The following is a 25557-nucleotide window of genomic DNA, read 5'->3' on the forward strand; positions in this document are numbered from 1 at the left end:
CCCCGTGGCTTAGCGGTTAAGTGCGTGCGCTCCGCTACTGGCGGCCCAGGTTCGGATCCTGGGTGTGCACCGACGCATGGCTTCTCCGGCCATTCTGAGGCCGAGTCCCACATACAGCAACTAGAAAGATGTGCAACTACGACATACAACTATCTACTGGGGCTTTGGGGGAAAAAAAAAATACGAGGAGGATTGGCAATAGATGTTAGCTCAGAGCCGGTCTTCCTCGGCAAAAAGAGGAGGATTAGCATAGATGTTAGCTCAGGGCTGATCTTCCTCAAAAAATAAATAAATAAATTAATTAATTTTAAAAAAAAACTATAGTCACTGTGTTATACGTTAGATCCTCAGAGCTTATTCATCTTATAGCCGAAAGTTTGTACCCTTTTACCAACCTCTCCCCATTTCCCCCACCCTCCCAGCCCCTGGCAACCACTTTTTTATCCTCTGTTTCTATGAGTTCTACTTTTTTTTCCTTTTTAGATTCTATGTATAAGTGATACCATGCGGTATTTGTCTTTCTCTGTCTGGCTTATTTCACTTAGCATAATGTCCTCCAGCTCCACCTATGTTGTCACAAATGGCAGGATTTCCTTCTTTTTCATGGCTGAATAATATTTCATTATATGTATACACCATACCTTTGTCCATTCATCCATTGACAGGACAGTTTGTTTCCATATCTTGGCTGTGGTGAACAATGCTTCAATGAACATGGGAGTGTAGCTGTCTCTTCAAAAAAGTGCTTCTCAAAGTCAGAACTACAACTATAAGTTTCTCTAGGCTTTCCCACTCACTCCACCCCCTGTATTAATGTTTGAGTTGCCATGTGCTGTGTTAGAGAAAAGTATTTCCTCACTTCCTATTCCCATGGTTGCATTAACTTTTTTCTCTCTTTAGTTTCTTCTTCACGGACTTAGTCTTTGATAGAATTTTGACTTGGATAGAGGTTCAACACTTTATAGAAAACCCTGAATAAGTTGTTTTATATGGCCAGAATCCTGTAAAATATTTTCTAGACTCTAGAGTTTCATGAGCAACTCTGAGGCTTCCTGTGACTGAAGTGATGGTGTTAGAATTTCAGTAACAGATGTGATTGATCAAAGTCTTTCTCGAAATACTTGTGTTTGATGTAATTTCATTTCACATTTTATGCTTGGCTTTCCCAAGCTGAGGTGTGAAATTCAAGCCTCAGAGAAACCAGCAGGGTTTGTGAGTTGAAGTTAATAACACATTCAATATGAACCTATGTAGTTCAGATTAATAAAATAAAATGCATGGATGTGAGAGCCTAACCTCACACATCCAGAGATATCATCTTGCAAATCTGTTTCCTGGGGGCCACTGGGTGCCTAGGCCGCTGGTCCAAGAGGGATGAGGAGTCTACTTTGAAACCAACTCTCCAATTAATCAGTAAAGCTCTATTTTTGTCAAACAAATCTATTATCTCTAACTCCCTTCTCAAGGATACTGCAAGGATTACTGAAGTCGTTTTGAAGACCAGTCTACATAATGTAAATAGATGTTGCTTTTTAAGGATATAATATTATTGTTAATGTTATTTAATAATTGGTGAAGATACAGGATGTTGAATATTTAGTTCATTTGATTAAATGATACCAGTGTGATCACAGTCCAGAACTGGATTTCTATTCCTGACATATTTTTAGTTTTGCACAGAGAACATGTCTTGTTCCAATGGTAGCCTCACCTCTCACATGCTGAGGCTGATCTTCAGCTTGCTGATGGATAAATAATACAGCTTTCTCAGCCCACTGATGTGGGTGGATAGGTTGCCTTCATATGTAAAAGTAGAATATTATAGGGCTGCATGTCTTGGAAGACTAAACAGGCCTTTCACAGCATCTAGTCCTAATTCCTTCATTTAAAGTTGAGGAAATTAAGGCCAGAGAGAGTAAGTTCTTTACCCAAACTCACCCAGGTAGTACCACAGTCAGGGTAAAATGTGGATTTATTGATGAGTCTAATGTTTACATCATGGCCTTGTACTATACATGCTGCTCTAGGATTCCCTTCTAAAACTTTTGGGCCAGTAACCACAAAGTGCAGTACAATCTTTGGTACCTCCTGGTATTTCCCTAGAGATTTTTGGTTGTTTTTGCAACTCCCAAGAGTACCACACTTCTCTAGGCAGACAGCCAGAAGGCAACAAGTCAGTCTGCCATGCCTACAGTCAGGTGGGCAGTGCAGGAACTTGCAGGGCAACTTTGAACAGCATTCTTGAGACGAAATCAAACCAGCTGCTCTGATTACAACAAATGATAATCAGTGCCCATCCTAATTAGGCTGACAGGATTTCTGCCATGGTGGATGTCTCACCAGCTGCATTCACAGATTCTGTCAATCAGTCATGTTCAATTATTCAGCCATGTCCATTTGAGGACCTGCTACACACAGAGCATAATAAAAATGTCTTTGTAACTTGGGCAAAAGTTTGGCCATGAGTTGTAATCTCCCCAGATACAGTTTATAGGTAGAGAGTCCCCAGGCTGGCCTTCTCAGAGGCAGCCAGTGAGGCGACCTTTTTATGAAAACCAAGGGCACTCATGACATATGACTTTCTATCATGGTTTTCAAGAGGAAATGGAAAATTGGTCTCCAAGGTCCTTCTTGGCCCTGAGATTTTCCTTTAAAATAATATTTATTATTTACTTTTTCAAGATTATAAAAGGAATGCAGATTTATCATGGGAAATGCAGAAAATTACAAAGAACAGCACTCACAATTCCAATACAATGGTAGCTACACCCAATTTTTTAGTTCAAAATTTTCCACTCTATTTTTGAAGCATATATAGAAGTATATATCTATTTATTTTTATGAAATTGACATCCCACTGTATCCTACCCTGAAATTCTCAGAGTCTACAAAGAATGCAGAACTAAACACAGTAAGTTCTTGCTCAAAGCCTGGTATGTGATTGTTGCTTCGTAAACATTTGTTAACTGACTGGAGAGGGAAACCATGGTTTGTGGACTGGAGCAGCCTCATTGGAAGATCTCACACTCAGGCCACGCAAGTCTGAATCCTGGCCACAATCTTTGCATGCTAAAAAAACATAAAGAACTAGAAACTGACTGTTTTCCTTCAAGAAAGTTTCCCCTCCTGGGAGAGCATCAATAGTAATTCACTTCTCTTTTTTGTGCTCATTATCTATTTCAGCAGATTCCATTTGATCTGAGAGCAGCACATACAAGAGACTTACTAGAAGCATGGACCTCAGTGAAAAATGGCCTTTGGAAGAAGGAACCTGGTTGTCTCATGCTGGAATCCATCATTTTGCCAACACTAGAGGGGGTATGGCTGATTTTGATGTCCCTGATTCACGTGGTACTCTTCAACTCCTGAACTCATTGTGTCAACCCAGCTGTACTCAGTACGTGCCAGGGCTGTTTGTCTTTTCAAAAGCAGCTGAGTGGTGGAGCCAGACAGAGCTGGGTTCAGATCCTGAATTTCCTACCTACAGGCTATGCAGCCTTGAGAAAATCTATCGTTTCCTCAGCTCTAACATGAGAGTAAGAATGCCTACTTTGTAGGGTTGTCATAAGGACCATGAGTAATGAAACTCTCATTTACTGAGCCCTTACCCTAGCCAGGTGGGGAGTTAATCATACATCTTTGAGCACCTAACAGGTACCAGACACAGTATTCCTGCTTATCTTGTGTCCTCTCCTCTCAACAGCCCTGCAAGGATTAAGGTTGAGGATAATGCAATCAGTATAAACAAAGTAGGTCATCTCACCTTCCCTTCTTTTTCTTTGTACTACCATCTGATTAGTGCAACCCAGCTTTAAAGAGTGGGATGTAGCTACTGTCCTGGAGTGGAGTATACAAACGTAAGATCTATAACCCTGACTCAGAGCTGTGGTCCTCTCAGGTCTAAAAGTCCACCTCCCACCATCCCCCAAATCTACTGGAGATCTACTTTGGTGGTAGGAGCCATTCTACAGATGGGGAGATCAAAGGCCACTGAGGGTAATGCATTCACATGATACTTTTAGCAAGGATATGCCAACCATCTGTTTGTTGTTCATGCATTCATTCAACAAATATTATTGAGCATCTACTGTGTGCCAAGCACTGAGAATACAAAAGAGAGAGCAAGATATACACATGGAGATCACCATGGGCCCCATCTCTAAAATGGGGTAACTTATACAGCAACAAACATTTACTGAGCTTCTGTACTACACCAGGGTACATCTTCCAACCAAGACTACTGCACACAGTGGGAGATTCCCCAAAAGGAAGGTCGATGCTCTGAGAGAGGAATGCAGTCCAGCCAAAAACCAACAGCTGTTCACTCCTGTGCACTGTCACACTGGCACTCTAGCCACTTTTTAAAGGTTCTTAATCCAGTATCTCTTCACAGCCCATAGAATAAAGTTGAACCTCCTCAGCTCAACACACAGCCCTTCCTGCTCTGACTTCTGCCTGCCTCTCTAGACTCATCTCCTGCTGCTCATCGCTAAATTCAAACCCCTTCCTCAGTGCTATGTTGACCTACCTTTGGATCCTTGAATACAGCATGGTCTCGCACATGTGTGAGCCTTTGCAAAAGCTGTTATTCTATTTGCCTTCTCCTTGGCCACCTCCTACTCATGTTTGAAGCTTCAACTTAAGTCATCTATTCTGGGATCTCTTCCTGCTGCTGTCCCCTACCTACTCTGATCTTGGTCTGAATGAGAGTTCCCTCCTCAGTGCTACCAAAAAACTCACAGATTCCTGTGTCACAGTGCTTAACACACTGTATTGTGATTGTCTATATCTGGACAGCATATGAGCTTCTTGGGGCAGACATCTTGTTTTATTCATGTTTGCATTCCTTTCACAAGCATCCTGGCAGATCCTTGATGTATATTTGATGGCTGGCTGGCTGAGTGGCCTAATGAATGAGTGGGTGATTGAAGGAATTATGGGTAGGAGCACATCGTCTGCATATCTCTGCTTTCATTGAGAGCCGTTTTTAACTGTGGCAACCCAACTTGTTGCACAACTGCTTCTGGCACCACCATATCACTTCACCTTACTTTCAGCTCACCTATAGCATTTCATTCAATGACCCCAGGCTTGTTCACCAAAGCTTGAAGGCAGAGGACAGAAAGAAAGTAGGTGTGGTTTGTCTGCCAGTGCTTTTGTAACCTAGGCAATGGAATCATCCATCATAGAATTTTAGAATTGAAAGGAGCATTAGGGATCACTGTGACAAAGGGGTGGCTAGAAACTGCTTATTGTAACCAGTTCCAAGCCCTAGCACATCCATCCGTGAGTTCACCATGTCGTGTATGTACAATCTTTGGGGCATGGCTGGCTAGTAGGAAGGGGAACCAGACCTGTGTCTAGATCTGCCTAAAGGAGAGGCATTGTTCTCAGGTAAGTGATGAGCTTCTGGGGCTGATGAAGGAGCTTAGCTCTGGTGAGCAACAGATACCATGATATCTGGCACCAGTTCAGACAATCAGTCTGTGATGATGGAGGTGTCCAAGGCAGAGCATGGTAGTGCTATGGTTTGTGGGCGAAGCACCATAACAAGAAATCAATGTGGCTGAAATTTGAAAATCCTTGTGGGCAGCTGGTATTAGGGTAGTTCCCAGAGGCCTGGGCTGGGGTTCAGGGAAAGGGCTCAGATCTTCAGAGGTCTAGGTGGGGCGACAAAATGGGGACCTGGTGAAATCTTGAAGTGAGATGAGAAATACACTCAGAAACAAAGTGGAAGCCCCTAAGTGGCAGACTTAAGTCAGAATTGGACAAATTACAAAAAAATATTCGTAATCATTTTTTAGATGGATACATTACACCAGACATTATGCTAAGCCTTTTTTGTCTAGATATAGACTGTCTCAATTCATTGTCACAACAACCTTATTCTCATTTTATGAATGAAGGAACTGAGCCTGAAGAGGTTGAGATACTTGTGCAAGTATGGTAAATGGCAGAGTGGGGATTTTAACCCAGGTCTGCCAAATCTAGGGCCAGTGTGGGCTACTGCTCCTTAATTCACCCTCCAACATCCTCTCCTCTGCCTTCTCAGTTTAAGGCTCTGGTGGTCCAGTTAAGATTTTTATTGCTGGTTATTTCATTGTCATAGTAGAAAAGAGAACCAGCTCTGAGCAGGGCCAGAAAGTAAACAGTGGTGTTGCAATGGGTGGATTGTCATCCAAGACCCTCCTACAGCTGCCTCAGCTAATGCATTGCCATGGCTTTGGCCCACCTGCTTCCGAACATCTTTCCTCCACGCCCCATACCCCTGTCCCACCCCTCCCACCACTGGCTAGTACCAGCCGCTCCATCTTTGAGGCCCAATGTGGGCTAAAAGGGTTTTCATTTCTCGTGGAGTACCAGGGCAAGTCCTGGAAGTCTCCAGGCCTCAGGGTTTTGTACTTGGCTTCATGGAGTCCTCTGAGAACTACATTATTTGCCAGGGAGGCTCAGTCATCCTGGTGAGTCACAGGCCTTGAGGCAGGGCCAGATCCACGCAACATCTGCCTTTGTGTTATCCTCAGAGCATCTCGGGCTGCCATTTGGGTGGTACAGCCTCCAGGAAACTGGCTGAGGAGAGCCCAGGATGTCCGGGGGTGATACGGAGTTTCTGGAGGAAAGTCCCTCTGCCACTCCCGCTTCCTACACGCCTAGAAATACCCTCAAGGACCTGGGGCAGTGATTTTACAAACTTATTTTAAAGGTCTGGAACACATTTTCCAAATGAAATCATACGCAGTGCCTGACACACAAAACAGAAGGGACCAGTGTTGAGCCAGAGCCCTGTCTCTCACTGTTGCATTGCAAGCTGAGCTGCCTGCTCCTTCAACTTGCCAGCTGCCACATCATACGTGTGGGGATTTGGTGCAGGAGGGGAGGCCTCCATAGCCCTTTTCAGTGAATCCATAAAACACTTATTCTTCCTGTTATAGATGTGTTCACTCAGCTGTTTGGGAATCCTGCTGTCATCCACTCTTCCCAGGGGATTCAACCCGCTTAAGTTCCTCATTCTGGGAGAGGAAGGAAGTGTGGGAAACACAACCTGGCAGTAGGGGCCAGCTGTGTCTAGAAATTTAGTGGTGCTGTTCCCATTATGGTGATAAAAACAGGAAGGAGCAGATTTCCCTTCTGGTGCCCTTCAAGGTCAGGGAGAGTTTTAACACTTCAGGAAGGAAGAAAGGAACTTTTTCTGAGAGCACTCTGTGTGCCAAGCACTGCCATGGGCATTATTTCATTTCATTCAAATCCTCACTGAAATCTCATCAAGTAGTTATTGTTATCTCCATTTTGCAGATGAGGAAACTGAGTCTTGGAAAGGCAAGATAAATAAGCCAAGCTCATACAGCCAATGCCAGCAGAGCTTCCATTCAAACCCGGGTCTTTGTACTCCAGAGCTGTGCTCTGTCAGTTTCAAAGGGCAACACCATTCGGCATCTCCACCTTTCTGTGAAGCTTGATCCTTTTTATCTACTTCTCTTGCATACAGTATGGTAAAAAGACTAATACAATGGAATCTCTTATCCATGATCTCCTATTGGCATCTTTTGAAACAAGTTTCATAAAGGTCTTTTCATTTTACAGAGGAGATCACAGTCCAGGCAGGTTTGGAGACTTATCAAAGATTAGTGGTGAAACTAGGGCTAGAACCTAGGCCTCTGCTTCTCCTTCTAGCACCTATGCTATACTACGCGGACTGCAAAGTCTATAGCTTCTTGGAAAAATCAATTTAACATGAAAGAGGAGAGGCTCCTGTGCAGCCCAGGACGATTTTATTTGCAGTCTCTGAAGGAAGCAATTCCCTCTCAGGCCTCTGTCCAGGATGCTGGGATGGAAAATATGAGATCAGAGTGGTCTCTGCATCTCAGCAGAAATTTGCATTCATCCTATGGATTTCTTTTTTAATGGTTTAGTCATAGATTTCAATTGCAGCAAATGTTTTTGCCCTTAATCTTAACACAGGGTGTTTTGTCTGGTTTCACTCCATAGATACAACTGAGTGTGAGTTGGAAGTGTATGATTTTCCTCTGCAGGGACCTTTTTCTGTGTGTATTTTTGGAACGGTTCTTTATTCTGATTCATGTCCACATACACCTTCTAGTAGCTTCTTGGCTCAGCCAGAGTTTATTTCCTTTGATATGCTATTGAGTGAGGAGCCTTTTAAATCTTCATCTGCATTCCATAGTTGGTAATAGGAATCCTGGGGGGCTGGACGGATCCAATTTGTTTACATATTTCACAAAACATCTTGCTTTTGTTAATAACATCTACTGCATTGGTATTTGAATTTTTGGAGAATATATTTAGCATTTTTACCAAAATGAATCCTTGGCTTCCTGTCAGACTTAATTTCATATCATCGCTTGGCTTGTATTGTCTCTGCTAAGGATAACAAGTTTTTTTTTCAGGTGAGATATAGTTATTTTTCCTATAGAGCCCATTTCTTTCTTCTGGAAGTTACGAAACACTTAAAGCCATTATCTGAGGCTTAATTTTCATTTAAGGGAAATAAAGCAACTATGTTTTCTTTCTCGCTTTCATCAAGGATTATAAAGAAGTGGGATTATACCAAAAGAAAAGAATATTAAAGCCTAAGAGGAGAAATGTCCTTTGGGTCAATTCGGGCCTGGAGCTAATGCTGTGACCAATTAAGAGCAAATTTCTTTTTGATGAAACCGTATGGGTGGTCATACATTTGTCCTTGGTGTCCTCTGTTGGCTTATCCTAAGAGGATACAGCTCAGGCAGCCACGGCCCGCTCTTCCCTCCTAAATCAGGCCTGCGCACACTCCCCAGGGAGAGGAGAGGAGGAGGGGCAGGCATTGCTTCTCCACTCTGCTCTGCTGTTAACTAGCAGAAGGCCTCCAGGAGACAGAAGGCTACCTGCAGGGAAGAAGAGCAAAAGGCAGTGCTGGGCAGGAGAGGAAGACAGGAGGGCTCAGCCCACATCTTTCTGTCTCTCATGCTTGAAATAGGTGACATCCCAGGGGTTGGGGTTGGGAAAGTTGGACACAGATCCTAGCACAGATCCTCTGGCTACCATTCTGACTTGTTACTATGACATTTGTGTAACTCTTTCTTGCAAAGGGAATTGATGACATACCTTGGCTGAAAAAAGCTTCTCCCCATGTTTCATTTAGCTCCTCACCCATCTCTTGGAGGAAGAAGCCACATCTGTGTGAAACCCCATCTCCTCCCGTTCTCCACTGACCAAGGAGCTGTGTAGCCCCTGAGGACCCTGGAGTCAAAGCAGCCCATAAAAGCCGGCTGGGGACAGAAACAGGGGCCCTCTCTGTGGCCTTTCCTCCAAGCAGAGACTGCAGTCAAGGCAGGCCCTGCCACCTCTGCAGCAGCAGCTGGCCAGGGCATGGTGGCAGACTGCTGCGGGCATGGGCCCGGCCCTGGCCTGCAGTCTCTGCACAGTAAGCAGAATATTGTGATGGGCACTGTGCTAAGAACTTCTCTTCCAGCTGCCCCCCAAAGAGCTAAGAGCTCTTAGCTCCTGAAATAGAGCCAAGCATTCGTTTGATCCTAGAGTTACATCCAATGTTGCTATATAACCAAACTTCATTTACCGAGGAACAAGGGTTCTGATGGAGTTTTCCAGATAACTGAAGTATATACCCTTCAAATGCCTACATGTTGTTCAAAGTTTTATTATTTTCTAATAGCTGATGAGACTTTTTTCTGTGGCTTTTTGTACACTTTCTTGCCCTACTAAACAGAAAATAGTCACACCCCAGCTTATGATTAGAGCTGACCAAAATTACATTTAGAAACTTATTGCCTTTAATTTGGAATTTATAATATGATATCTAACTTGTTTAAACAATTCATATACACGTTTGAATATGCCTGAAAAAAAAATCTCTACTGGGACTCGCAAGAAGCTGTGGATGGTGTTTCAGTCTGGGGATGGAGACTGGGATAGGATGGGAAAGAGGACTTTCATTTTTCATTTTATACTCATCTGTACTAAGTGTTTTTTCCTTTACCTTGAAATATATTGTTTGCTTATTTAACAAAAATTAATTTAGAATTATACATTTTTATATATTGTTTTTTCCTTTACTTTGAACATATACTATTTGCTTATATAGTAAAACTAATTTAGAATTATATATTGTGTACTGTATTACACTATATAATTATATATATACATATATATGTATATGTGTGTATATATGTATATGAACATTAAAGCTAGGGGTTGGGTTCCCAGGCTAGGTCCCAAAAACCTGCTCAACTCATGATGTAGCAGGGCAATAGTATGAGTGGACGTGAGACATTAGCCCCCTGTGTAATCTATTTCTATGGGAAACCTGAGTCCCAGAAATATTTTACCCTGAGCCCCAGAAATATTTCCTCCTTGCCGCTTTCTGCCCATGTCCCACTCTCTAATAATTGCTGCCCTAGAAATAGAAGGAAAGACTCCCTCTTCCTGTCTGCAGGGGCTATGGCAGCAGGAGGCTCAGTCTCCTCCCAGGACATTCAAAAGAGGGGACTCCGGCAAGCTCAAGCCCTCTATGTGGGGGAGAAAGCAACATTTACTAAGCACTCACTGGGTGCCAGGCACCGTGCTTGGTCTGTCTCACTCTTCACAAGTTTTGCTTCTCTCGACAATCCAATGAGTTAGTATTATTGTCAGAAAACTGAGGCTCTGAGAGGTTTAGAAACATCCCTGAGATTGCCCCCTAATTATTGACAGCACTGAGATTCCAACCTATAAACTCATGCACTGTCCTTTATAACTCAGTGATCCTCCAGCAGAACCACTTCTTTATAAGAAGCCTATAAAAGTCGAGTACGGATAGGCACTTTGGACACTGCCAGAGGTTCAGTAAGGTCCTCTGTCATGGAACCCCTTGTTAGAAGGTGAGAGACGTGAGGGCAGGAACCTGTTCTGATCACATTTGTATCTGCAGTTCCTAGCACAGTCCTGGAAGCATGGTAAATTCCCCATAAATGTTTGTTTGATTAACAGGAAATATTATTGTTCGATCTGCTCTGCTTCCTAAGATGGAAAATTGGAATCATGTATTTTAGAAAAATTTTCAACAGCAAACACTGAAACAAGAAAAATATTTTCCCATTAACCTTTGGTTGATTAGGAAATTCAAATAACTAAGGTGCTGTAAGGAAAGTTCTTGGCTTACGAGTCATCCATTTATAGGAACAAATTGAAGTAGAGTCCGTTGTATGTTAGAACAGCTTGGCAGTCTCCAGAACCTGGAGGCGGGGGAACATTTACAACACTCTTCCTAAGGGGAAAACCCGCTCCCAGCTCCAGGTAACCAACTTTCAAGCCAACTCTTAGAGCACAAACTAAAAGTTGGAGACAATGTAATATTGCCCTTCAAATATTGTAATTTGAAGCATACTCTGTGGTTAGCGACTCCTTTCAGTAACTCAAAGTTGTTAAAGGAAAGAAAAGAGCCCATTTTTCTCAGCTATAAAGGAGCATGCCATCCAATAATAAATCATATTTACTTGATTTTCACAATGTGACAGTCTCCCTTGTGGGGGCTCTAAGTGTATTTAGTTTATTGTACTCTCACCACAACCTCATGAGTTAGGTCTGATTATTATCTCCATTTTTGCAGAAAACTGAGGCTGGCAGAAATTACTAGTTAATAGTGGAGCTAGTATTAGCACCAAGGTCTAGCTAACCCCAGAGCCCTCTATAGACTGTCTTTCTTGGAACACAAAGGCTAGCTCTCTCTTGATATGAGGGGGAAATGGAGGAGACGGATCCTGCAGACAGTCCATCTGAGCCCATCCACTCATAGGATGAGTAGGTCAAAAGTTGGTCCTATTAGGACCAAGAACTGACCATCAGAGCTGGCAACGGCAAGGCCAGTCTTGACCTTGACAAGAGCTACTTTGGAAGCCTGGTTTTGCCTTTAAGAGCAAAAGGAGGAAGTGGACACAATGAGTGTAGACAATTGTTTTAATGAGTTTTGTTGTAAAGGGCAACTGAGAATTGAGAGTGGTGGTTAAGGAAGGATTTTTTTTTTCAAGATAGGAACATAGTGGCATGTCTTTATACTGATGGTAATGATCTAGGACAGAGGAAAACATTAATTTAGGTAGGCAAGGGGAAAAGCCAGGTGAGAGGGCACACGATCTGTTCCACATGGAGGACTTGGCATTAGATGGAGTACAGGAGGTTCCTCCATAGTAACAGAAGCAGGAGAGTGAGTAATCGAGGCAAATATAGATTGTGGGGCTGCACTAAGGTCCACTTGAGATTGCGGTCACGAATTGAAAATAAGACCAGGCAGCATGATGGTATGCTTCTCCAACCATTTTTTATCTGGGTGCTGGCAGAGAGAAGGTGGAGAATTGATTTTATCAGGGTTGTGGTTTTTTTAGGTAAGTAGTACAGAGAGAAAGAGAGATGAATTTGAAGGTGTATGTAAAAGAGAAATGATAATAATAAACCTGGAAACTAAGGTAGATAAACGAGGTAGGGAGGTCATGAGGGGAGTAAGGGACTGAGAAAATGTCATGGGATAATTAAATTACAGGTGCTGTTAGGGTCAAGGAGACATTGCATTAGGATAACAGAGAGAATATGCTGGAAAGGTAGGAGTGATAGCTGGAGAGTAGAATGCCTGACATTGAGATTATGAATGGTGTTACTCTGAGAGCAGGAAACTGGAATAGTTGGAGGAGGTCAAGGAAGGGACAGGATGTTGAAGAGTTGGGAGACCAGAGTATGAGAAGAATCCACTATGTGTATTCGGAAATAAGAATTATCACAGGAATGGTACTGAGGAAAGTGACAGTGAACCAGATGCCAATATCTTCAAGGAACGAGGTGGAATAACCCAAGAGTCTGTAGATGGCTGCAATAAGTAGGAGTGGTGGGTGATATGGTCTGTTATTTTTAAGGAGGGCCAGGTTTTGATCAGAGTAAGAAATTGAAAGCAACATTCAGAGAAGAGGCTGAGGATATTGGGGATTTTGTTGGTGTTGAACCATGAATTCTGGAGGGCAAATGGGAGGATTCTAGAGGTGGGAGGGGATGGTGTGATGCATGCAAACATTCACCCAAGCGCATTTACTTGGATTTGGGAGCTCAGATGGTCAGGAGTTGGGGGGAGGATGGGAGGGTGGGTAGAAGATAGAGAGGATAGGCTAGGCAGCTCAAGAATGGCTGCTTCCGTGGGGAAGGACAGCCCCACCCTGCTTCCCTGGCATTCCTCCCTGAGCAGTGATGGCTAAAGTGGCTTCTTTCTGTCCTCCAAGGTAATTTGTAAACCAAAAGCTGACAGTGGAAAACCCAGAGACGGCTGAGTGTTTACAGAATTACAGCACACTGGCACAGCTCCGGGGCCCTCAGGCTCCTGCAGCTGGTGAACTGATCACTTGGAGACTACAGAAGGTTCCCAGGAGGTTGCCCCGGCTGTTGAATCCAGTCTCCGGGGACAAGGAAGGAGAAGGGACAACCATTTCCCATGTTTGCTCCTTCCTTCCTCTGAAATCCTCCCGGCATTGGCATTGGTGCGGCTCTCTCTCTGGAACACATTCCAAAAGCCCAGGGCTCTCCCAGGCAGAGCAGTCAGTCCTGGGGGAAAATACATAATAACGCATCTGCTCAAGTTATTCAGGCCACTGACACAGAGAGAGAGATTCCCACAAACTGACATGAATTACTTTAGGACCTACAGCTCGGCCTCTCCGACCATAACTTCTGTTTCTACATTCTGTATTTGAAACTGCTCAACTCTGCTCTGCTCTCCTCAGTCAGACAGACAGACAGACACACACACACACACACACACACACACGCACACACCATCACAGTGCTATGCAGTCATCCATAAGTTACTTAACTTCTGAGGCTCAGTTTCCCTACCTGTGAAATGGAGACATATCACCTTTCCTCCTTGAACCAGGTGGTCTCTTAAGGGGAGGAAATATTGTTTGGACTGGAGTTAGAATTCAGGTTCAAAAAGAAAGAGTGTGTTGGGGGGCATTTGAAGCTCCTCCTCCCTCGCTGCAAGACATATTCAAGCTTTGAAAATCCTGCATCTCCCCATGAGAAACACAGAACAAACGATTTCCCAAGCATCGGAGTAGGGCAGACGTAATACAAAAAAGCAGGAATCGTTTTAGAATTGGTTATGCTCTAATTTTTAATAAGCGGTCAAAGAGGGTGGAGTGGGGGAAGGGAGGACACCCTCCAACGGAGAGTTGGGAGGCAGCGCGCGCGCTGCTGCAGAGCGTGACGGCCGCGGTCGCCTAGCAACGGGAGGCGGGGATGCGCGCCCGGCGCCTCGCTGGATGGGCGCGGGTGCTCGCCGCCGCCGCTGCTGCCACGCGCTTTTGGGCTTCCAGGACCTGCTGGGAAACTTTGGGGCTTCTCGGTGCTGGAGGGTCGGTGCCAGGCCCGGCGGAGGCAGCGATGCTCCCCGAGGGCTGAGGGCAGAGGATGAGGTCGCGGCCAGGCACGCCAGGCACTGGGAGCCGTGGGGTCGCACCCGCGGAAAGTTGGCGCGCACCTGCTCGCGCCTGGAAGATGTTCGGTCTCTGGGCCGAATTGCTCCCCAACTGTCTTTGGCAATTTCTTAGCCCCGGGGCATCGGGCGTCCCGAACCCTGCGTGGCCCCGGGTTCCCGGATTCTGATCGCTGGGAGAGAGGAACCCGCGCTTTTGTAAGGGATCTGCGCGGTAACTGATGCTTAATCGATTCGTCCTGAATGGTTGCGACTCTATTTTTGTTTTCTGCTTTTCTTCTTCTTCCAGACAGTGAGTTTGTGGAAGCCTCTCCCGCGCCCTACAGCTCAGAGGAGTTAGGTAAGTCTGCCCCTTTTGCCTTTTCTTCTCGGAATTCCTCCTGAGAACCGCGAGTTTGGGGGGCGCCGAGACGAAATCAGCCGGAGAGACCGAAGGAAAGGGCCAGGGGACACTTCCTAGGCTGCACCTTCTCTTCGCGGCGAGAACTGGCCTTTTCTCAGCGCGTGCGCTTTGAGGTGGCGAGGAAAGTGTCAGATGTGTGTGTGTGAGGGGGCGGTATGTGTGTGGCCAGGTCAGTGGTGCTGCTCCGAGGAGCGCAGCACAGCAAACTTCCCGACCTGGGGTCTCTGTAAGCATTCACACTCACATCCTGCCTGGAAGGACGCGGCGGTGGCTGGTTCTGCTTTGCCATGTACCTTGCACGAGAAGGACATCGTGTGGGTAGTCCTTAACCTGAATTTAATGAAGTCGAGAAGCAAAAACGGCGGTCTAGCAATTAAATTCCAGGATCTGGGAGCTGTGTCCCTGCCTGGTTTCTATTCCTCATTCAGCCTGTAGGTGTCTGGCAATAGGGCATTTCATCCTCCTGTGCCTGTCGTTTTAAGTGGAGATTTGTGGTGGGTGAACCTCCGCACTCTTGTCAGAGACGGACTTCCTTGTGTGAAGAGAAAGAAATTTGCCTTGTCAGGATCCCTCCAAGTATTTCTGCCACCCAGTTCCGCTTGGTGGCTTAGTGCTTGGTTTCTTTTTTTCTTCTTCTTTTTTCTCATTCTCCGGTTTAGTTTAGCTGCTAACAATCTGGGCTGTCAAGTCTGTCCTTGCTGTTCTCCTATCACCAGCTTGACAATCTTGCCTTCCTACCATGAAATGACAGCTGTTTAAAAATGTTTATCCATAGTAACATTCTCAGCCTTGGGTGCCTTTTTTCTGGTCAGCCTCTCTGTCCTGGGATGTATGTCCTCATCAAGTCCCACCCCACCTGAAGTAACATATCCCCTCAGCAACGACTTTCATCCATTGCTAGGCACTCAGAATAGGTCTAGATCAAGGACGGCATTCTGAGGCAGGGAAAAGTACCTTGTTTTATTCAGAAGATGTGTTTCTGACAAGTTGTGAGGCGTTCATATCTCTGTAAATGGAATCATAAATTAAATGCATGAGCAAAACTAGCTTTTAAAGGCACACTATGGTGAATCCTTTTAGGAAATGAAAATGACATCTAAACCATAGCTTTGGGTGAAGTGGTTTATTAAGAGGCCTGATTCTTGGTGATCTGCTCCACATGTGTATAATTGTGTATTAATGACACCAGCCTTGGAAGCCCACAGTGTGACAGAAGCTGTTTGGTCCTCTTAAATTATAGATAAGCATAAGCAGCGGCAGGACGAGCATTCCTTGCTCTGAGAAACCACCTGTATAACTACTAAATTGTTTGCATTCACAGAATGATTTATGTGCCAGAAAGGCCCAGGTGTTTGACCCTCTTTCATTTCCGTCTCTACCTCCGGGACTAACAGACTGGACTGCCCAGCTGAGGCACTGATAAATGGGGGGAGCCCTTAAATTAGTGGTAGAGAATAAGAAAACAACCTTCTTTCTCTTCAGCTCCCCTGTGGTAAAAGCCCAGTTTCTCATGAGGAGACGAGAGTAATAGGAACCATGGGGTTCCTTCCTGGGCTCTGGGATTGTAGGATGATTGAGAATATAAAACACAAGTCTGAGAGTCTGAGACCAGAGTTCTCACTGCTTTAGCGTCCTTAGTAAATATGTTAACTAGCCTGTTTTCTCATCTTTGAAAAGCTGGGGTTGTGCCAGGTGACCTCTAAAGTGTCATCCAGTTCTAGCCTCCTGAGATACTGTGAGGGGCCATAAGCCAAAGGAAGCCCATAGCTAGTGGGTACTTATCATTTACATTCATGGCCATGGTGTCTGGGGGCATGGTGTCTCCAAAGGGTTATTCTCTTCCTGACAGGGCAGCTCACTGGATGTGACTGCGTTGTTTCCATGCTATTCAGGTCAGGTTAAAGAGGAAAATGGCATTTCTCCCTTGGAAAGTGTCATGATAGTTTTAGGTGCTTTTCTTAGACACACAAGAGGGAAAAATGCCTTTTTCAGCAGGTAATGAGCTTGTCAAGCACCCATTCTTTGTGGAGCAGGGATGAGAGATTCACCCCCTGGCCAGAATATAAGGGACCTGGAGAAGAGGGAGAGGAAGAGGAAAGTCATAAAAACTTAGTTTGAATTGTATCGCTTCACCAGTTTGTGACCTTGGGCAGGAGACTAAACTGCTCTGAGCCTCAGTCATCGGGTCAACCAACCCAGTTGGAGACCTTGCATGGATGTCGTAAATGGTGTATGTAAAGTCCTAGCACCGTGTGTCGTATGTGTGGGTATTCAGGAAGTGTTTGTTGCTGTTGTTTTATTATTCTTCTTCATTTGAAAGACACGAATCTCCCATGCATGAAGGACGGAATAGCTCTTATCAGTTGTCCCACCTAGTACCCCAAACCATTTTTATTTCTAGAAATTTCTCTGCAACTTACCTAGTCTCCAGAAACAGATGCTCAGGAATGGTGATCAGATCTATTTAATTATGTAGTGATTTGTCCATGGAGCAGCATGTGGAATTGTTTTCCATCTCAGGTCTTTGGTGACAATCCCACTACTTTGTTGTGGCATGATTGGTAGTCTATTTCACCTCCAAATGTTCTTATCTGTCTCCAAATGAACTAAAACTAGCTCCTTGGGGGACTTATTCTCAGTGCTGCAGCAAGATCATATAATGAAATTAAGTTACCAGAAGAGGGATTTATGAAAAGGCAGTAGGAAAAGGAGTGTATCTCTAGATGATGCTGTATTGAAGGCTGCCAAGATGGAGAGTACAGAAATATGTCCTCTCTCCTCTGGTGGTACCATTTTCTAAGGAGGCAAAGCCCACACCCCTCCATAGCCTTTCTGTAGTCTCATCCATAGGTAGAATGATGGCCATCTGAGGGGGTGAGAAAGAATGCTTAGAGAGCTGGGGTGAACCCAGATGTGGACATGTCTGCCCGTCTCTAATAACCTTTGTAGACGCCCCACTACCTGGAGGAGGATAGATATTTGGTTTGGCATAGGAGGACCACCATGATCTGCGTCACCCCTACCCCCATAACGTTCTAGTTATATTGAACTAGTGAGGAATCCTCTAGATTCAGCTCTGTTCCCTTTGCCTGCATGCCCTTCCTCCCCCATCTCCCTTCCTCCCCTGGCTGGCTCCTACCCATCCTTTAACCCTAAGCCCATGTGTCATGTCCTTCTAGTGGTTCTCAACCCTGCACATTGGAATCAGGGGAGCTGTTAAACGTCCTGAGACCAGGTCCTAACCCTGACCAATTATATCAGAATCCCTGGAGTGTGGACCCAAGCATCAGTGTGTGTGTTTTTTTAACTCATATCTCAAGTGATTTCAATGTGTAGCCAAGGTTGTGAGCTACTGCACTAGATTGTGGCCACCTCATTCTTCTGTGTCGGTCTAGCAGCCAGCACAGTGCCTGGCACACGTAAATCTTCAGTTAATGCTTGTTGCACAGGTGAGTGAGGGAGTCACCCCTCAGATGCTTTGTCTTTTCGTAGTTATGTATCTCTAAGATTGGCCCCTCTGCTGGTAGTAACAGTGCTTTAGGGACTCAATCCTTTGACCTGTGACCTATATTTCTCTCCTTTTTTCATTCCTTAGGCTTATCTACTTTATTTTCTATCTTTCTTAAAAATTGAAGTTTTAAAACCATTTTTTTAGTATAATAGTAATACATGCTTATTTTAGAAAATTTGAACATTAGAAAGAATGAGGGTGGGGGGAGTCCACTCTCACCATCCGAAAGCAGACTGGTCCCTTGTTTCCTTAACTTTTCCTCATTGCCTGCCTTTGGGGTTGCTGGACCCTCTGGCATGCCTCAGTGAGCTCAATTGCTGTTCTTTGTGCTCAGACCCTGTGAACTTCCCTCTGGGGGTCAGAAAGGAGTGCTCATGAGAATAGCATTCTTGGGAGCCACCAGGGCTAACTCCCCCGAGGGCCTGCGTACCATGAGAAAGGGTTATCTTGTGCTATTCTTGCCTTCCTCATTCAAGCAGGATGTATGGGCTTTATTAGAATAAATAACATTTGTGTTACTTCTTTAAAATAGTAACTAAAATGTTTGCCAGCCGTCCTAAAATATGAAACATGATTTCAGTGCTGGATAATAGTCTTTACATCTGTCAGAGTGCAGCAGCTTGTAAGTATAGACTTAATCAGGATAGGCTGACTGCTGTAACAAACAAACCCAAATGTCAGTGGCTTAACACCAGGAAGCCAGTGTTTCTCGCTTTGTTGTATTCTGGTGTTGGGTTGTCAGAGGGCTGTCCTCCATGTGGTCATTGAGAGCCCCAGGCTTCCTCCATGCCCTGGCTCCACCAGCTTCTAGACCGTCAGCTTCCTTCACTGGACCCTCTGCATCCATTTGGCAGATAAGTGAATAAAGTGAGCAAGAAAAAGGTATGCTTACTCTTGATTTTCTCAGCCTGGAGGTGACATACTCACGACCCTTCATATTCCAAAGGTGAGAACTAGTCCCATAGCCTCGCCCCGATGGAAGGAGGCTGGGAAATGTAGTCTAGTAGGATGCCAGCAAGAAGAGGAGAACACGTCCATTGGTGATCACTTCCAGTCTTATCAGTCATATTTCCCTTATTGCTCAAACCACAATGACTGAGCCACATCCTGGCCATGTAGGTGCTTGGTCTCTGTAATATTTAGGATACTAGTTTGGCTCCTATAACAGAGGCTAAAATGACGGTAACTTAAACAAGAAACAAGTTAGTTTCTCTTTCGCTTAGAGCATAAGCAGTCCGGTGTTGCTGTGGTAGTTTCAGGTGCTCTGATGTCCTCAAAGGTAGCTTCCACGCAGTAGTCTAAGATGGCTGCTTCAGATCCCACCCTCACATCCACATTCCACTCTATAGGAAAGAGAGAAGGAAAGTGGAGAGGGCTCAGCCTGAAACCTGTGCACATCATTTCATTTACATTCCTTTGGCCTGAACCTCAGTCATATGGCCACACCTAGCTCCAAGAAGGCTGGGAAATTTGGGTGGGGGTTAGGTGGAGTCTATTGGCAGAAGAACCATTGGATAGGGTGCAGGGAGAAAGAAGTGCTGGACAATTAGTAATCTTTTTTAACTAGTTAGAGGAAGCATGTCTTAGTGGTTAAGAGCATGGACTTGGAGTCATATTTGCTTTGTGACCTTGGGCAAATTACTTAATCTGTATCTCCATTTCCTAATCTGTGAAATCATGTGCCGGCTATTTCTGATGCTCTTTCAGAGCCACCTACCACCCTTCGCCACTCTGCTCTGTGCCCTGGAAAAGTTACCTTTTGGAATGTATCATCCGCCTTCTAGTTGGATTTGGCCACTGAGAGGCACTGGCAGGATATGGGAGGATGGAAAGAAAGATGTCAGGGTATTTATTCCCTTCCCGTCAGGCTGTGGGATAACATGGCTATATTATTCTCTTGAAGACCACAGCTCCTCTAGTGTGGCCCTCTCCTAGAGCATCAGGTCTTGCTGGATTCTGGAACCTCCCCTTCTGGCTTAGGGGTGGTAGCAGCTGTGGCTAGCCCCAGGGTGTTTCATCATCCTTTGTTTTCCCTTAACCCTGTCCATCAGACTTTCGTCAGCAGTCCCTTCATCAGACTCTCTTCAGTCCCTCCTTTCGAGCATGCCTTCGCTTTCCTGATAGGGCCCTGACTGATATGATGGGGATGATAATAGTACCAGCCTCAGACCATGGTGGTGAGGAGTAAATGCGTTTTAGGAGGAATGCTCAAATAGAGTAACCACCAATAAATGTTTACTATGTTTTCATGCCTGATACCTTCAGCTGTGGTCAAAACCTTCTGAAAATTTTAATTTTTGACATATAAATTAAATAATATTGCCACTCATCTCCTCTTCCCTACCTTCTGTTAGGAGGATTCATCAAGACTCAAGAGTTGTGAACAACTCTGTTCCAAGGCAAATGTATGCTGCATCCAAAGTTTCTTCCCCCTCCCATTATACAGGGATGAATAAGGAGAAAGGTACTAGGCTTGTAATTTACCTCCTCTGTGCCGGGCACTTCACATGCGTCGACAGTGGACCCAGCTTCCCGGCTTGGGTTTAAATCATGTCCCTCACATTGGCACCCCCAAATCTAATGATATCTGAGGCTTTGCCTGTCCATGTTACTAAGAAATCAAGTCTTCCTTTAAGGCTACTCTCCAATTTTATGTCCAAGAATTCTCAGGAGTCTTGTTTGCATGCAGAGTCAGTTATAGCTGCTCTGGCCTTTTGCCTGGGGAGCTGGAATTCAGATACACCTTACTGATGCCCGGGGACACCAAGATAACCGCTCCATATCCTCTTTTCTCCAGAAACCGGTGGCCACTGGACGTTGGGTATCGCTGCTGCTGCACACCAGCACCTGGAGGCTTGGCCTTTGCTTGCTGGGAGGCTGCCTGATTTCCCAGTGTCCTACCTTGTGCTGGCCACAGGGACGAGGACACCACTTTCCTGTGTACACTTTCAGCCGCAGAGTGGGCCCAGGTCCTTCTTATTACTACACAAGTCCAGACCCACCGAGGGTCTGGGACCAGGTTGACTACCTACCCACCTATGAGCTGGCCTCCAAATGGCCGGGGCCATTCACCCCAACCCTGGATCCACCCAGATCTCTCCACCCTTGGAAGCCTATCTGTCCTGCCTTTCTCCGCCACCAACCCTGAACAGAGCTTCTGCCAGGGAGGGAGTTTTCACTCCAGTTTAACTTTTTCTCAGGATGATTGACAGTGGAAAATTCAATTCCCTTCGCAGGAAACCTCACCCTACCGCCGGGGTGTGGTCTGGCCTCCTGGCTCCAACAAAACAATCACAGAATAGTTCACCATTGTTATAGTTCCCTAAATCTGCTCAGCTCATCTCTTCCATATTGATCTTGTTGGGTATATCAGCTCATTTCATCCTCAGAACAACTCAGTGAGGCAGAAAGAATTATTTTCACTTTATGTTGGAGGAAACAGAGGCTCAGAGAGGTTAAATAATCTGTCCAATGTCGCACAGCTAGTTAGAGGCAAAGCTGAGATTCAAAATATAATCTCTGGCTCCAGAGCCAATCTCAGTTTCCTGGGGAGGAAAATATACAAGTTGCCCTCCCGGGGAGATTTGGTTGTGGGTTGAATAAAATAAATTATGTAACAATTATCTAGCACTAGGCCTGACAGTACAGTATATGGCTGTTCAGTACATATTCATTGAATAAATGAATGGTTAGTAGGTGCTCAAAGCTATATATACATATATTTTTTCTTTAGACCACCAAATAATGATCAATATGGTCCAAAGGAATTTTCCATAATGGGATCTGAAGCAACAACCAGAAAAACTCCTCCTAGCTTCCTTCATTCCCTTCCTATTCTTCCTGTTCTGTATTGCAGCACAGAGGCCCTAGGACAGGAAACCTCTTATGGTTTCCTGATGGTGCTGATGCTGTTTCTAAAGACAACTAAACCTTTGCAGCAGCAGAATTTGGGGCAGGGCAGTCGAAGCCTGGAGAAGAATCTGAAAGAATAGCTGAGGGCAGGGGACTCAGGCTGGGGTGTGAAATTAATCACCACTCCCCTGAAGACTGATTGTGAAGCGATACTACGCATTGCCCAGGAGGTGAAATTTTATCTCAGCGTGTTGTGGTTGGAAGAGAGAATAGAGTAGGAAGGGGAAACTGACAGTAAATTCCAGATAAATGGTTATCTACCTTGGCTAAAAAAAGAAAAAAGATCAAGGAAGGAGATATGGAATAATGGGATAAAATACATGCACACAGGAAAATGGAGAGGGCATTGTCCTTGCCAAAGAGGTGTTTTTACTAGAGATGTTTAAGACTGTGTTCAGTCATTCCTGAATATTAAACACAAGCACAACGACCTAGGAGCGATGATATTTCATCAATTGTTAGGGACTACCAGGGTCTACAGACTGTTAAATAACCAGCTTGATCTCTTCAAGAATACTATGATTATGGTTTCTGGGTCACGTTCTTACTGGGTAATCATTCTGGAATATGCTTGTTTGTTTTTGTTTCTCTCAAATCAGTCTTGCCTTGGGTGGACACATTAAATTTATTTGGTATGTCTTGTTGCTCTCTCTTATCCCTTCCTCTTTCCTCTTTTCTCCCCTCTTCTCACTTCCTGTCTCTGCCCCCCATCTCTGCCTCAGTTTCCCTACGTCAGTCTCCTCACCCCTGGCTTCCTCCTCTTGCTCCCTCCTTCCTTTTCCTGTTTAAGTTGGAAAATGGACAGATAAGGCAATGCTTGCCTTTACAGGGCCCCCTGCCAAAAAATGGAACAGGTCAAATTCAAAAAAAGGATGCTCCTTGGTAAAATGGGGGAAACAGATGTTTAGGGATGGTTTTGCTGTCTCTAGCTGTCTGTGCCTGCTGAAACACACTCCTTACAGGATTGCTAGAAATGGACATTCATCATCATGGCACACGTGTGGTTATGTATTTTAATGTCAAATATGTATATATATTTATCTCTGTGTAATTCTCTCTCCCTGTGACTTTTGTATCCCCAAATCCAGAGTTGGCAAGATTACTGACCACCTGGTAGCAAGATTTATTTTCAACCTCTTCTCAAAGGGTTTTTTTAAGACTACTGGAAGCGTGGACACTGGAGCTGCTTTCAGGTCACTGTTCAACAGTAAATATTTTATGGAAACTTCAGGTTCTTAATACGATGGAGAAGGGACCTGTGGGTGCAGAACCTGTTCGGAGATGAACCCTATGGAAAGTTGGGGAATGAAGTGGGACTGAATGACAAATGTCTACTGCTGGGATGAGTAACCTGCCAGGGTTTCTCTGTTTCTGTCTCCCAAGGGTTTGCCCTTTATTGGCTGTTGACCAAAAAAAAGTGTCCATTATTGTGGCTCTTACGGTTGGCCAGCTAGAGAACTTTGACTATCTCTTCCTTTTATAAAGATATTTCCTTTTTGGCTCTAAAAGCTATTTTTCCCCCCAAACTCAAAAGAAGGACTCCAAATTCTGAACATTTGCTATGGAAGGAGCGTGGCAGGCAGTTTTATGTCCCTGTCAGCCTCTTGTGTGGGTTAACCTCGTGTGACCACTGCTGCCTCTGCCTCCAGTGGTTCCCCTTGTCGTGTGGGAGTGTAACTGGGATTAAATGGGTTAGCGCATCTAAAGCACTTAGAACAGAGCCTGACACCTGACCGGCATCTAATAAATGTTATCCTGATTTTACTGCTTTCCTTTTTTCCCGCCTTCTGCCTCTTCTCTCATCACTTTCAAGGTTGTCTTCCCTCCCTGAACCCCATGCTATTTCTCCTACCCTATTCTGTTCATCTAGTGATACTGAAGGAAAAGGGAAAAAGGAATCAACTACAAAAGAGCAAAGCCAGCCACCACTGCCCAAATAGTGCCTTAGAGCGGATGAGAAAAAAAGCATCCCCTCTAAGTGGATGAAGAGCAGAAACACTGTTCCCGGCTTAGGGAGTAGAGTGGAAGCTAGATTTCAGCCCTCCACCCCTGCCTGCCTCACTCCTTTAGCTCAGCACCCTCGTGCAGTGAACAGCTATACAACTGAATATGGTAGCCTTGATTCTTCACTCCCAGTCTTCTCATAGATATTTCTTCCCTTTTTTGGGAACTCTTTCAGTGCTGTGTAAATACTAAAAAGATTAAATTCTCCTTTGAATAAATCTTTGGAAATAAATTTCCCCCCAATTATTTACAGGATGGGGTTTATTTTTCCTATCTCTGATCTCTTGAATAAAAACTGTATCTAAAACTTATGATACTTATGCCAGTAGTTAGCCAAAATTTATTTACTCCAGTTCAAATGGCATTATTAAATGCATTGTAATAAAAGGAGCTAATGTTTGTTGAGTGCTTTCCATGTACTGTCACGTGTTGCTTAACGACAGGGATACTTTCTGAGAAATGCGTCGTTAGGCGATTTTGTCATTGTATGAACATCGTAGAGTGTACTTACACAAACCTAGATGGCATAGCCTACTACACACCTAGGCTACATGGTACTAATCTCATGGGACCATTGTCATACATGCGGTCCGTCATTGACTGAAGCGTCATCATGCGGCGCATGACTGTCTTAGGTATCTTGGTAATAACTTTATGTCAGTCATCTCAAAACAATCCTGTGAGGCAGGTACTATCATTCCCCTCCTTTTACAGATGGGGAACTGAAGCTTAGATGAGTTAAATAACTTGCCGGGTCACACCTGGAAAGTGGTAGAGCTGGAGCTTGAATCCAGCTCTGTTCTTCTCTACTGCTAGGATTCTCAGCCACCATCCTCAATTCCAGAGCAAGTTTCTAGAAGCCAAACTCCTGATTCTCAGTGACAGATTTTTGGCAGAACCATAATTTGCAACCAGGTCTATTTGACTGCAAACTAGGGGCTGACCTGTTTACATGCCTACAGTTTGCCACATACTGCAAGCTAGGCTTGGGGACATGAAAGTGAGTGAGACACAGTCCTTCCCTCAAAGAACTGATAGCCTAACTTGGGGAGAAAGACCGATTAACAAAAGAATTTGCAATGTGGAGCTCTGGCTCCTCCAGGCTAATGGGTACTTTTGACTGGGCCTGAGTTTCCTCATCTGTGATATGGGAATGCAAATACCTACTGTATAGGGTTATTGGGAGGGATTAAATGAGATAATTTATGCAAAGTGCTTAGCATATAGTTGACACTCCATGGGTGGTTGCAATTATTATGATGATGG

At 44.6% G+C, this 25557-nt stretch overlaps 1 protein-coding gene across 2 annotated transcripts in view; it reads left to right on the forward strand.

Moving 5' to 3' along the window:
* The first annotated feature begins 3209 nt into the window (after positions 1-3209).
* AMOTL1 (angiomotin like 1) overlaps positions 3210-25557 on the forward strand; it is a 133031-nt gene continuing 110683 nt past the window's right edge. The window contains exons 1-2 of one of the 2 annotated variants that reach the window (XM_014785239.2): positions 3210-3318; positions 14751-14801. In XM_014785239.2, coding sequence (XP_014640725.1) covers positions 3234-3318; positions 14751-14801 — 136 coding nt within the window. In that variant the 5' untranslated portion in view covers positions 3210-3233. Of the gene's footprint in view, positions 3319-14365; positions 14802-25557 lie in introns of those variants that run through there. The other variant, XM_087433610.1, reaches the window with a different exon arrangement.

Source organism: Ceratotherium simum, chromosome 7 (genome assembly GCF_057802395.1).
Source record: "Ceratotherium simum simum isolate JZ-2026a chromosome 7, ASM5780239v1, whole genome shotgun sequence".
NCBI classification, from domain to species: Eukaryota; Metazoa; Chordata; class Mammalia; order Perissodactyla; family Rhinocerotidae; genus Ceratotherium; species Ceratotherium simum.